General features: G+C 31.3%; 7 protein-coding genes across 7 annotated transcripts, besides 3 other annotated features; 3 read left to right on the top strand and 4 right to left on the bottom strand.

The window, feature by feature from the left end:
* Nucleotides 1-98: 98 nt before the first annotated feature.
* Nucleotides 99-213: a mobile genetic element.
* Nucleotides 214-326: 113 nt separating this feature from the next.
* TVAGG3_0529830 (cleavage and polyadenylation specificity factor family member family) lies at nt 327-2153 on the bottom strand (the record flags this gene model as incomplete). The annotated part of the gene is made up of 1 exon (XM_001584020.1): nt 382-2148. One exon carries the CDS (start codon nt 2146-2148, stop codon nt 382-384), a length of 1767 nt encoding a protein of 588 aa, XP_001584070.1.
* A 347-nt stretch (nt 2154-2500) lies between these two features.
* On the bottom strand, nt 2501-2827 carry TVAGG3_0529820 (uncharacterized protein; the record flags this gene model as incomplete). Its single annotated transcript, XM_001584019.1, has 1 exon — nt 2501-2827. One exon carries the CDS (start codon nt 2825-2827, stop codon nt 2501-2503), a length of 327 nt encoding a protein of 108 aa, XP_001584069.1.
* Nucleotides 2828-2988: 161 nt separating this feature from the next.
* Nucleotides 2989-4112, bottom strand: TVAGG3_0529810 (uncharacterized protein; the record flags this gene model as incomplete). Its single annotated transcript, XM_001584018.1, has 1 exon — nt 3005-3622. The coding sequence occupies one exon, from the start codon at nt 3620-3622 to the stop codon at nt 3005-3007; it is 618 nt and encodes a 205-aa protein (XP_001584068.1).
* Nucleotides 4113-4951: 839 nt separating this feature from the next.
* Nucleotides 4952-5872: a mobile genetic element.
* Nucleotides 5873-6094: 222 nt separating this feature from the next.
* TVAGG3_0529790 (tetratricopeptide repeat protein 30a family) lies at nt 6095-8029 on the bottom strand (the record flags this gene model as incomplete). Its single annotated transcript, XM_001584017.1, has 1 exon — nt 6095-8029. One exon carries the CDS (start codon nt 8027-8029, stop codon nt 6095-6097), a length of 1935 nt encoding a protein of 644 aa, XP_001584067.1.
* A 1364-nt stretch (nt 8030-9393) lies between these two features.
* On the top strand, nt 9394-10582 carry TVAGG3_0529780 (uncharacterized protein; the record flags this gene model as incomplete). The annotated part of the gene is made up of 1 exon (XM_001584016.1): nt 9556-9951. The coding sequence occupies one exon, from the start codon at nt 9556-9558 to the stop codon at nt 9949-9951; it is 396 nt and encodes a 131-aa protein (XP_001584066.1).
* Nucleotides 10583-10744: 162 nt separating this feature from the next.
* TVAGG3_0529770 (mitotic nuclear envelope reassembly) lies at nt 10745-11220 on the top strand (the record flags this gene model as incomplete). Its single annotated transcript, XM_001584015.2, has 1 exon — nt 10745-11200. The coding sequence occupies one exon, from the start codon at nt 10745-10747 to the stop codon at nt 11198-11200; it is 456 nt and encodes a 151-aa protein (XP_001584065.1).
* A 310-nt stretch (nt 11221-11530) lies between these two features.
* On the top strand, nt 11531-13336 carry TVAGG3_0529760 (mitogen-activated protein kinase kinase kinase 20-related family; the record flags this gene model as incomplete). Its single annotated transcript, XM_001584014.1, has 1 exon — nt 11531-13336. The coding sequence occupies one exon, from the start codon at nt 11531-11533 to the stop codon at nt 13334-13336; it is 1806 nt and encodes a 601-aa protein (XP_001584064.1).
* Nucleotides 13337-13474: 138 nt separating this feature from the next.
* Nucleotides 13475-13507: a mobile genetic element.
* Between the last annotated feature and the right edge of the window lie 223 nt (nt 13508-13730).

Here is a 13730-nt window from a genome sequence, read left to right as displayed (position 1 = left end):
TTATATATTGATTGATATACATAGAGATTGTTATCCTTATATAAAGGAAATTAACAATGTTATACTAAATGAACATAAATCTATCTTCTTTAAGGTTACACTTACGTCCATCTGACTTTAATTCAAATTTTTGACAACCGGCGTGAAGCATAATTAAAAATTAACCTTAAACGTCTGAATTGAAAGCCATATCATAGGGGCATCAGTGCACCCTAAAAAAAGGAAATTTAAACCTCGCAAGATTAATGCATATAGAGCTTTAAGATAGAAAAGAAAGCAATATATTTAAAGTTAATTTAAGTAATAATATTTTTAAAATGATGCAGCATTAGAAAAAAAATTAATAAATAAACAATAATATATATATATACAAAAAGAAAGTTATTGTGCAATCAAGCAGCAAAGTTTGTTTGCCAATGTTTTCTGACCAACAGGGAAAGAAACTTCTAAATATTCTTCCAAAAAGGAGATTGTAATTTCTCCAGCGATTACCTTGCAAACGCTTTCAGTTTCATTTATCACGTATTCTATTGATAGTTTCTTAAGCATTTCTGCTACTTTTTCCTTAGAAACAGCAGATTTAACTCTTCTTTTAATATTCAACTTGTAGACATTGATTGAATAGTTTTTCTTGTAGTCATTCAGCGAAATCATCTTGTATCTCCTGTCCCTGTCCTTCAGAATGACTCCTTCACACGCAGATGGCTGTCCCAAAGCGAAGTTAACGCAATCTCTAGATATAGAAATAACATTTGGATTTTTCGTTGGAGTTGTCACTTTTGCGTTATTTCTTGGTGCTTCTGCAGGGATTCCTGTTGTTTGAGTGATTCTCGTTGCCAAGGCGTCGACTGATGGTTTGTCGCCGTGAATTGTAACGACTTTCGATGGTCTGACGCGATCACAAAGAGAAATTATCTCAAATTGGTCTGCATGAGCTGAGAAAGAGATTCTTTCAACTTTGCATTTAATAATGATATCAACCGTCATGGCCGGACGACGAGAAGTGAACTGAACTCTGTTTGTGGTCAAATCTCGAGTCAAAACAGCTCTTCCGAATGTATTTGGACCGCAGTAACCCGGGAATATGACCATATTGCGTGGATCATCGTACCATTTCTCGTTGACAAAGAAATTAAATGCTGGAGTTCCCGGATTTAACATACCGGACGTAGCAAGCATAACGAGACCTCTGGATTCGTCAATCTTGGACTTCTTGGGATTGAAGTTCCTTGAGTAAGTGAACTTGAAGGCTGTTGATCCGTTGTCAAATAAATTTGTTTGAACGGTCGGATTCATCCAATTGACGCACTGTTTGTAGACTTTCATGCAGTTCTCGCCGAGGTTCGTGGTGTAGTAGATTGGCTCCGTGTATCCCATTCTGTTCCAGTAATCTTCGAGCATTAAACATATTTCTTGGAGACGACCAACGGCGAAGACAGGAATGAGTACCTTGCCACCTTCGCCAACTACCTGGTGGACCATTTGTACGAATGATCGCTCACGTTTCGCGATTGAGTCTCGAACTTGATTTCCGTAGGTAGATTCAGTGATAAGGAGGTCTGGAAACAGGCGAGGAACTGCATGACCGGATAAGTGATGGTCTGCAATCGCTGAAAAGTCGCCTGTGTAAATGAATGATAAACCACGAACTTGGACAAAGAAACAGGCAGCGCCAAGGATATGTCCCGCTGGGAAGGCTTGGACGAAGATGCCTGGAGCTGCTTCGAAGCGACTGTAAAATTCGACGACTTTGATTTTTGGCTTGCAATTCGTGAGATCTTCTGCTTTGTATGGAGGATTTTCGGTAACTTTAAGAAAGTCATCAAGCATAATAGGCATCATCATTTGTGATGCACGAGTCATGTATACAGGTGCTTGACATTTGAGTACTTCAGTAAGATATGGAACTGCTGCTAAGTGATCTGTATGAATATGACTGATAAGTACTAAATCAACCTTTGGGAATGGATCTTGATATGCTGGAAGTCTGTCTTTCTCATCTGTGGCTGTAAAATTTACACCACAATCTAATAAAACCTTTTTAGATCCAATTTCAACAAGGATAGATGAACGACCAACTTCTCCACCTGCGCCAAAGCAAATTAATTGACAATGTACTTCTTTCTTCTTCTTAGTCCCTGAATGCATTTATGAAAATTTTTTGATTTGAAATCTCACAATTACCTTTCAAATAATTTTTACGTGTTTAATGCAATATTAAATTTTATTAATAAAAAATGTACTTTTAATGAGTTTTGGATTTTCAAATTGGAATCAAGCATTTATATGATCACAAGATATGAAAAATTCTTACTAAAAAGATGTAGCAACCCTATAGCCATGCACCAAAACGAATATAAATATAATATTATTCCTTTATCAAAAAAAGCGAAACTAACTATTGCAATTCATTACCAATTCTTTCAAAAACTAAAGATAGTATTTTTGTAGTTTACATTTAAATAAAAACAAACAATATAAAAAAATATAAATCAATTCTTCATTGTTTTCCAGCGTAATCATCGAGTTGGAATCCATTACCTTCAGCATATAAGATTGTTTTCATCTCTTCAAGTAGTTGATGACCCCATTGATTTCGAACACCAATTTTTTCTAAAACGCTAAGTTTAGATGTGTAGACAATTATTTCGTATAAGACGCCAGCTTTTGTCTTCAATAAAGTATTATTTGCCTCTTCTGATAATTTTATTGCCGAAATAAGTGAATCAAGTTTGTCTTGTTGTGCCTTTGTGAGTTTCTTTTTTCCTGATTTAACTTGCTCGTTAAGCTTTAGTAATCTAACAAAGCATTCTGGAGTTGAATCCATAAACAAATAAAAGTGAACGTTTATAAATTTATTCTTGAAAAAAGGAACTATTTCAATCAAAACAATTATGATATTTTTATAGATATTAAAACAATTGAATAAAATATGTAAATCAAACACAATTTTTATTACAATTTGGAAAGAATATAAAAAGGATGAGGAATAAACTAAACTTAATCATTTGCCAATATCTTTTGTTGACTTATCTTCCTTATCAGCTATGTTATACCTGAAAATAATAAAATAATAAGCAACATAAAAGACTACGGTCAAAAGACAGAACAAATTAGCATGATACCAATAATGTTGACTAAGTGCAAATACAAATTCGATTAATACAATTAAAAATACAATTAATGAAATCCGAAGATGACGATAGTACTTATTCAATAAATCTGGATCACAATTAATCTCATTTGACTGTTTTATAATATTTATCCTTCTGTATCTTAAAATAGAAAGAGCTCTTTGTCGATCCATCCTAAAAGCAATAACTGCGAACACTGTTGGGGCTAAAACAACGAGATCTGCCGTTATGGACTTGCCAAGGAAGATCAGCAAGCAAATAAAGATGTAATTTGATATCTCCCATTCAACAGGAGCAAATGGAGGTCCTGTCATTGTATAAAATATTGCAGCAAGTATAACGATGAATCTGAGCTTTGTGGCATATTCGAAAACTGCAATTAAAGATTCATCAATTTCGATTCTGATTCTGGTTGAAATAAATAAGCCTGCCCATACTATTATTAAGAATATTATGAAGAATGAGTGTAATCCTTGCTTTTCTGGCATGTTAATCAGATTCATAAGTTCAACAACGAAAAACAAAAATACTAAAGCAAGTACTTGATAATCATATTCGATTAACATAATTTCTGCAGGGGATCTATAGCCCCATGGATATCTAATTGCGCATGAAGTTTTTGAATATTTCTCTGTGTTGTAAGTTATAATGTATATGTTGCATGTGGTTGACGTTGGAAGTTCGTAAACGTGTTGGAATCCATCAACTCGAGGAACTTTGTAATCTTCGAATAATGCATGAAATTCTGAAACATGATTTGAAGAATTTTTAACGTGTTTTAATGGATCAAGAGTTGAGTTAATTGGTATGGCGAGTACATAGATTTCATCTTGCGCTTTACGAGGAGTTAATAATAAAACAGAGTCTTCAATTGGCTGAAATTGCGTAATATACTCGACCCTGATAGGTGTGTATGATTCTCCACATAAAAAGTGTACTAGTAAGTAAATAAACCCTGATAAGGATAAACAAGATAAGAATTTCAAAACAAAAAAATGAAAAAAAAATTGGTTGAAATAAGGAACTCAGGTATGTCAAATATTAAAAACTATCACAGGAGTTCCGCTTTTAAATATTAACTTTATTACGTAATAACAAACAATTTAAGAGAAAATGCAAATAAATATCATGATAATATTGCAACAACTAAGATACTCGTACTGGTACTGATGTTCGGTTATCAATAAATATGGAAGATGCTACTCTATTTCACCTTTTTAGTATATCTTTGCTTTCTGAATCTGAAAGATGGAAGATAGCCAACAGAATAGTCAGAGCTCTTAGTTTTAAGTAGTATATATGATAGAAATAGCCATAAAATCAAGGAATATGCAAAAATATTTGTGATTATTTTGTCAACACCAGTTAATTCATTGTTCACGAGTCTGTAGATCGAAAAAAGTGATATTGTTAGCATACCGCATACTAATATTGAAAAATAAGTTTCATTATAGAATTGTGACGCGAATGTTGAAATTTCAAACATTGAAGCAACAATTTCTTTGGTTTCAGAGAATGTGTATCCTATTTCAGGTGAGTTATTCTTCTTGCAAAACATATATCCTGATGTTCCAAAAATGAACAATAAAAAGAATGGTATATAAACAATTTTCGAATCAAGAGAGTCATAGTTTAGATATCCTAAACCTAAATCAGGTGCTTCAAAGAACCTTGTAAAAGGGTATAATAGAATGTCTCGAAGCATTATAAAAAATAAAAATAAAAACTCATTATGTTTTAATAATATCTTTATGTGTTTGATACGATTACGAAAATTTTGCTATTCAGTATGCAAATGGATGAATTTATGATTCTTAAAAGGTGACCAAACTATTTTTTGAAAGTCCGCCATAACTTTAATGGTACTATTTCAGCGTGTACAATGAATACAAAAATTCTAAGAGTGCCACATAAAATAGTACTTTAGACTTGAGTTAATGCTACCAAGCAAATGTTAAAAAGATGACTTTAGTGTTTTGATAATCAAAGATTAAAATCATTATTGTCTAAATCAATAATCATAACGACAGAAGTTAATGTTTTTTCATAAGTGCTTTAAATCCACTTTTAAAAGTATACCTCAAAATCAAAATATCAAAAAAAAATTGGCCGATAGTTTGGCTTTAATTTTTGTCTGCTTTTATGATTTGATATGGATGTTATAATTTTAAAAGTTGAGCCAAATTCACCAATAGATTTTTGAGATTTGCAAATACTCAATAATTTTCAGCGTGTTATCTTTTATTAAAAGAACTATTTGGTTTCAGTATCATATAAATTGATATTTACTTTTTATTTGAACCTTCATTTAGCTAATGATTTAATAATACAGATTTCATCTAGTCCTTATAAGAGAATTTTGAATTTGTTATAATAAAAAAACAAACAGATATAGCTTACACTTCTATAATAAAGATACCTTTTATAGAAATCAGTATGAAATGTGTTTTGGCTTATTGGAAGCATATCAGACATAATCGCCATAATCAAAAAATCTATATACCCAATAAGTAATAAATTTGTCGATATAGATTTTCCATAAAATTAGTTTTTAGTCTGATCTTAAAATAAATTTAATTTTTTATAAAAAAAATCACATTTAAAAGTACCTTTTTAGTAGCTCGAAATCCTGTTGGTGGATTTCGGGCGTACTTCAAAATTAGCTTTTCTTCTACATATGCAAGCTATATTTTAAATATGGGGCAAATCGGATCGGCAAAAGGAGTTTAGTTACCTTTGATTCTTATCAAAATATTTTCATATTTTGAAGTTACACAGTTAAGCAATAGCACACATTTTAAAAATGATATTGAAAATCGGCTAAGCAGAGGAAACAATTCAAAACAAGAATCGAAACATTGAATCAGTATTAGATGGTAACTTATTCAACAATAACAATGATCTTTATCATAACTTACAATAAAAATCTTAAATGGATTTTCTAAGTTAATATCTTTTATTTAGAAATCATAAAACTTGAGGATTGTAGCCTTTAATACACGAGCTTCGAAAGATACAGTTTGGTTTTCATGTGCTTCTGATGCATCTATTGTCAAATCATTGATAGCTTCGATCTTTTTACCGTATTTATCAACATTATCAAGGAATTCAATGATTTTATTGAACATTGCATCAGCAAGAACGAATTGTCTAAGTGCGAGACATCTTGTCAATTCAAACAAGCACTTCTTTGCGTAGAACCATGTATCAGCAGATAATTTATCTTGCATTGGGTTGAAAGCCTTGAAAACATAATCAATACCGAATTCGAAATTGGAGTGAGCGCAGTATAATGTGCCAATGACAAGATGAATAATTGATAAGTGGACAAACTTGGCATTTTCGTCCTCTTTCTTCTTATTGTTTTCTTCGTCAGTTAATCTGTTGATTAATTGGTCGGCAAAATCGTTTTCTTCAACCATAACGTAAGAAACGCAAAGATTTGCAACAATAATGGCTTCTACGTCAAGTAAGTTCTGTTCTGAGAGAACAAGTGGTTCGTAGTATTCGATAGCCTTGTTAACTTTGCCTGGTTCCATGAAATATGTGTGTGCAAGATTCAATCTCCACTTTCTGTTATTTTCACAGAACTCTGCGTATTTCATAAGAAGTAATTCGACTAAATCGTAGCTTCCCATATCCCAGAAGATCTTTGCTTGTGCCATAAGAACTGGAATTAAATCATTAACACTTGCTTCATATTCAAGTGTTAACTGGGTCTGTAATTGATCATCGTGTGTCTTTCTTGCATCATCGACAGCTTTGTAAATACGGCGAAGGACTTCAGCTCGTTGTTTGCAGATATCATCGAATTTTCTGTAAGCTTCTTCTTTAGAAGTAGCGCAAAGCAACAATGCATCAAGGAAGTCAAGCATTCCTGTATCCATTGATTGCTGTGCTCTTTCTGTATTTTCGGCAAGAAGATCTGCTGCGTAAGTATAATATTCGAACTTGCAATAACCGAGAAGAAGATTTCTGAATGTTTCTGGTGGAGTAATATCTTGGTTGAGTAAGAAAGAAAGCTTTGTAAAAGCAGATGTTGGATCATCATCCATATTAACAATAGCTGTGTTATGAAGAGTGACGGGATCGAGCTCTTCTTCGTTTCTGTTTGGTAATTCTTTGAGTGCTTCTTTAGCTTCTTTGATATGATTTTGATCATATTCAATTGCGCTCATAAGGTTAACGCCTTCGACATAGAATGCATCACGAGCTTTAGATATGAGACCTTGTGCATCAAAATCAACAGCATCACCAACAAGATTTCTTAATAATTCTGGATGATTTCTTCCAGCTTGTGTCTTGATTTCAGCGATCATTTGAACAGCTTCCGAAAGTCTGTTAAGTCTGTAATAGCACAAAGCAATGCAGTATGCAACTTCAGGTATGAAGCCATGAATTCTTTTAATTTCCATGTAAACGTTAAGCGCTTGTTCGAATTGTGATTCCTTGAAAAGAATGCATGCATTATCAAGCATAATGTTGATGTCTTCTGGATTACCATTAGGAAGAATTGACTTGGCTGATTGAATATCTTCTTGTGCGTAACGAATTGCAGCTTGAAGAACCAATAACTGTGGTTGTAATTCTGGATCCTCAACGCCAAATGAAGCACTCATCGCAGCTTCGTATTGGTCTATTTTATATAATGCGTTAGCATGATGTAATCGATATGAAGCTTTGTTTGGGTTTAATTCAACGAGTCTTCCGTATTCTGCAGCTGCTTTTTGATAATCTTCCATTTGCCATGCGCAGTAAGCGATTAAAGAATGAATAGCAACGCAATCTTTGAAATTGGAGAGTTGAATTTCCAAAAGACGAATTGCCTCTTGATAGTTTTCATCGCCAATTAGTGTGTAAATGTTTCGCGTGTAGTTTTCCATTGGGTTATTCATGTTGTTTCTGTTTTTTTGAGAATAAAAAATTAATAACGTTCGTTATTTTTCGAATTTGATTCCTTTTGCCATAATTAGGCTTAATTTTAAGATATGATTATAGAAATTAAGGGTTTCGTTTTGCTAAAATTGTCACTTTTATAGCATATTTGTTTTTGGATGTTTTGCGAAACCAAAAAAAAAACTATGATATACAATGTGTGTGTAAAGAAAATACTTTATTTACTAGTTAAAAAATCATTTGGTATTGATCAAGTTATTTTTTCTGGATAAGATATTATATGGATAATTGGATAGAAAATACAATTATATAATCTTGTACCTGGTTTAATTAAGCTAATTGTCATCAAAAACTTGTAATTTTTATGAATTTCAGATTTTCTTTTCATTACTGCTTTTCTTAATAGGTCAAGTTCTTATTTACGTTATAAAGTATGATATTTACAAATATCAAGTTATCATGTTTTTTGAGAAATTATGAGAAACAAACAAAAATGAAAAAGATAGGAATAGCAATGAATAGTGATGTGGGTATAGAAAATGTAAGAGATATGAATGCAAAGCAATCAGTATTTAGGATATTGACCATAGATTTCGAAAAAAAAATGCTGCATATTGAGCGAAAACTATGATTATATTATAAGGCTGTCATTTAAAGCATAATAAAACTATTCCCTTTTCATTTTAATCGAATAAGACAGTAAAGATTTTTGAATTAGCTAGAAACTGATGAGATGTTTTCACAAATCAGATTTTTAATCTCTATAATGCATAATTCACTCAATATCTCAATTTTGATATTGCGAGATATTTTTGCTATCGGTTTCGCAATTTTGACACAATAGCAAGAGGGTTCTATAAGCATTATTATCAACGTAGAATCTGAATATCATATCAGAAAATATCGCAAATCTGACATTTACTCGACCAAATAGCAAAAATAATTGAATACTTTTCGCAAAAACTTTAAAAATCGATAAAAATATGAAATATAGATATTAAAGAGACTTCTTATATAATATTCATAAAGATTTTCCAAAAATATGATACCGCAAAATTAAAAAAGTGACGTCTTGAGTGGAGTCAAAGGTCGAAATTGCTAGCTAAATGTTTTTTTAGCGAAATTGCGTATTGTACGTTTTTTCGCAAAACGAAACCCTTATAGAAATCTGTGAAAATTGATCATCTTAACACATAATTTCCAAAATTTTCTATAATTATGCTTTAAAATTGTAGTTATCATCATACTTAACAGCAAACAATTACTTTATATGAAATGATTTTCCAAAAAACTTAATTCAAATTTCAAAACAATGACGATAATGCTATAGATCATTATATTTCCAATTCCATTCTGAGTATTGCATGAATGGCTTGATTTTCAATTATTATTGCTAAAAGAATGAAGTGAAATGAAAAAAAAATGCCTTTATGCGAAGAAAAAAGGAGTATTGATTTCAAAAGAATATATCAAAATAGAAAAGAAAAGAACAGAATACAATTTTTTTTGACTCAAATATTTCAAGATGGAAAATGAAAAAAAGCCTAAGTTTAAAGCATCTAGCAATTACAAGCGGGCTAAACCTCAAAAAGACATGGATAAAATGCGTCCAAAAGACTCAGCACGTCCAATTCCCACATCTTTATCCTCAACCAAACCAGTTTTGGGCAATTTGTATAGACCTCCACCACTACAAAAAAAGCAGTATGTGATGGAATACAAGGATCTACAAATATTTGAACAACAAATTAAAGAATCTGAAAAGTTGGTTAACCAATTCTCAATGCTAGTCAAAACAATTAAATTACCTGGATATTATATAGCAGGTTTAAATTTAAATGACGACCAAAATGAAATGATTATTGATTTAATCAAAGAAGAAATTCGAAATATGAACAAAAACCTCGATGATGGCCATTGAAAAAAAATAATGATCTGTAGAATATCACAATTTTGTTTCATATTTTTCACGATTTTTACAAAAGAAACAATCATAGCTTTTTATGATACCAGTTGCAATAATTCTTGCAATAGGAACTTATTAATGTTATGCGTTATCAATTTACCAGCATTTTTTAAAATACCCTAGCAATATATTAATACTTTTTGGAATCCCAAAAATATTTCTTACTAACTCAACAAACTAAAAATAAAACAAAACCAATTAAAGATTTTCTCCATTTTTTCATTTTCTTTTTCTGACAAATATTATTTTTCATGTTTCGTTTTTTATTATGCTGCTGTTCTAACGCTTCATGCTAGAATTCTATTTAGAAGAGATTGTAGAGTATATTAAGATTAATCTCTTTATTTTCATGAATCAGACAAGAAATACATTTAATTTTTACAATACTTCTAGCATGGACATTATTTATTTAGTTCAAAGAGAGCTTTTATTTGGAAAAAGGCAAATAATGTTTTGGAAAGACTTGTTACCAACTGTTTGCAATGCTCATGAGCAAAGATGGCTAATTCATGACAATACCGATTCTATTATGAAATCATAATCCTTTAGATATTCTAGTAACATACATAAAGCATCAATAATTTTTTTGACACGTAAATTTTCATTTTACAATTGTAAACAATTTATTTATCTGCATTTTAGATAGAAAATTATGTTTAGCATTCTAAGTCAATAATAAGGTAAATACCTCAAAAATGAAAGAAGGATGATAAAATTTTATTCAAGTTTAAATTTTTCATTTTTTATAATGATAGGGTGGCCAATTGCCCAGTTTCTCACATACCCAATTGCATTCCTGTTCCCAGGATATCTTTCATTCAAGACCGTACTCAGCAAGGGAAGCGATGATGATACGCGCTGGCTTACTTATTGGCTCATTGTTGCTTTATTCTTCTTCGGTGAAGTCGCATTATCATTCCTCATTAAATTAATTCCATTTTACTATGAAATGAAGTGCTTTGTTTTGTTTTATCTTCAATGGAACTCTGCCAAGCAAGCAAAATACATTTACGATACTTGGCTTGAGCCACTTCTCACTTACATTGAACCAACTGTCGATGCTTTTGTTGATAGATACTCACAGACTGCTCTACAAATTGCAATCAAGGCTCATAACGAAGGCAAAGCTTTAATGCAAAAGGCAGGCGAAGAAATGGCAAAGCAGAAAGTTCAAGAGGCCATTGATGATGCTACAAAAATGTAACATTGTTGGAATAAAAAATCTTTGAATTCTAAATCTTTCGAATTTACACATACGATATCCAAATTAACAAACTGTGCTTAAAATCACAGAATCACCCTTTTTAGCATGCAAAAAAAAATTAGACTTTTTTGACACGTAAACCAAAATCTGACACTTCCCTCTTCGACACGCAAAACAAAAAATTCAATATGGGGAAAAAAAATGAAGAAATTTATGCCAAAAATCTAGCAATCACTTTTTGAATAAGATTTATAAATCTTGTAGATTTAATGCCTGATAATAAAATTGAGAGAAACTGAAGCAAAATTTCTGTTTGTAAATTTTCTTATAATGATCCAGAAGCTTATTGACTTTCTTGAATATTGCAGGCGTAAATTACAACAATCAAGGTTAGACATACACATTGTACTCCACCAACTGCTCATTTTTTCAAAAAAACAGATAACAATTGAAAATATATTTGTCGATTCAGAAACAAACAAAATAGCTTTCGGCGCTGACCAATCTCGAGTTTCAAACCAGGCACCAAATCGTGCTGAATTTTTTAAATTTTTACTTATGACAGTTCAAGGAGAACTCTCAGAGAATGATCAAGCATTTATTGAGTCATTTAGCACTAACGATGATAAGATAATCAAGCATGCTTTTAGACTTGTATTAATGCCTGAAGGTTTCGAAGCAATCGGTTACGGCGATCACTCGGTTGTAATAAAGCCAATAGATAATCCAATGTTCGTATTCAAGTACATGCAATGCGATAATCCTCAAGACAAACTTATCAAAGAAAGACTCGGAGAAACAGATCATTATCCAAGTATCCTAACAATTCCTCATACAAAATTTGTTTCATCCATTTACTGCCAGAATGGAACTCTTACAAGCTATGTTACCAACAATCCAGATCTTACAAATTCTCAATTAATCCAAATTTTCATAAATACATGCAACTTGGTCATGAAAATCCATTCTAGGAAGATTCTTATTAGAGATATCAAACCAGATAACATCTTGATTGACGATAATTTGATCCCACACATTTCTGATTTTGATGTTGCTTTAATTGATCAAATGGAATCAACAGAATATGTAGGCACAGAGCTATTCATGGCACCAGAAGTTAAGAAAAATAAGGAAGGTATATGCCCTTATGGTGTCAAATCTGAAATTTATTCTCTTGGATGCGTTCTCAGCTGGATGTTCACACACATATACGCAAACTTTGCTCATTTCACTCCACTAGTTCCTCCAAGTATCCAAAAACTCGCTTTGCAGATGCTTTCAGAAAAACCAGAAGATAGGCCAACTTTAGATGTAGTTGTGCGTGAATTAGATAGCATAAGAAAAATACACTATAATGATGATAATGATTTCGGAATAATTTCTACACCTTTTTATCATCAACCAAAGGCCGATGTTCCTAAAATTATTCGCGATGCAGCACAAAAGAGATCAGCATACAAAGGACATGGTAACAACGGAAAAGATGATAACAAGTTTGATTTCAAATGTGAAAGAAAAGATTCTGATGAAACCAAATATTTTCTAAGTAAACAAGATATAGAGGAAAAGATTCAAGAAGAATATAATACAAAGATATATAAATCAGCATATACTAGTGGTAACAACGGAAAAGATAATGAAAACAAGTTTGATTTCAAATTTAAAAGAAATGATTCTGATGTATTTCAATATTTTCTAAGTAAACAAGATATAAAGGAAAAGATTCAAGAAGAATATAATACAAAGATATATAAATCAGCATATACTAGACGTAGTAACAACGGAAAAGATAATGAAAACAAGTTTGATTTCAAATTTAAAAGAAATGATTCTGATGTATTTCAATATTTTCTAAGTAAACAAGATATAAAGGAAAAGATTCAAGAAGAATATAATACAAAGATATATAAATCAGCATATACTAGACGTAGTAACAACGGAAAAGATAATGAAAACAAGTTTGATTTCAAATTTAAAAGAAATGATTCTGATGTATTTCAATATTTTCTAAGGAAACAAGATATAAAGGAAAAGATTCAAGAAGAAAAACTTAAGGTTGCGCGCCTAAGATTACAGCTTTTTATCCTCAAACACTTCTTTTACCAGGATGCGAGATTAATCCTAACAAACAATTAGTTTAACGCGATAATCAACAATAATTACTCAAACATATGTTAATTATTGATTAAGTACAAAACAAATTTTGTGTTATTTTTATCAAATTGACTGGATATCGAAGGGCATACCCCGAGCAATGATATATTGTATAATATTTTAAGGGTGCACTTACCACTTTCTGACATGCTCTTCCAAAATCAATATATCTTTATTAGAATAGGAAAAACACCATAATACACATACTAGGCATTATGTATTTATTTATAATAACCTTTCCCGATCGTAAATATTAACTTTTTACATTAGAAAATTGGGATAATAAGCTTGAATGTCAAAAGTAATATTAATAAAAATCTCATTACTTTTTATTTTCTAATGATTTTTAAATTTTTATTCCTACTTTTTCGTGGCC

Source organism: Trichomonas vaginalis, chromosome II (genome assembly GCF_026262505.1).
Source record: "Trichomonas vaginalis G3 chromosome II, whole genome shotgun sequence".
NCBI classification, from domain to species: domain Eukaryota; phylum Parabasalia; order Trichomonadida; family Trichomonadidae; genus Trichomonas; species Trichomonas vaginalis.
The sequence above is the reverse complement of the archived record's forward strand: the minus strand, read 5'-3'. Positions and strand labels throughout refer to the sequence as shown.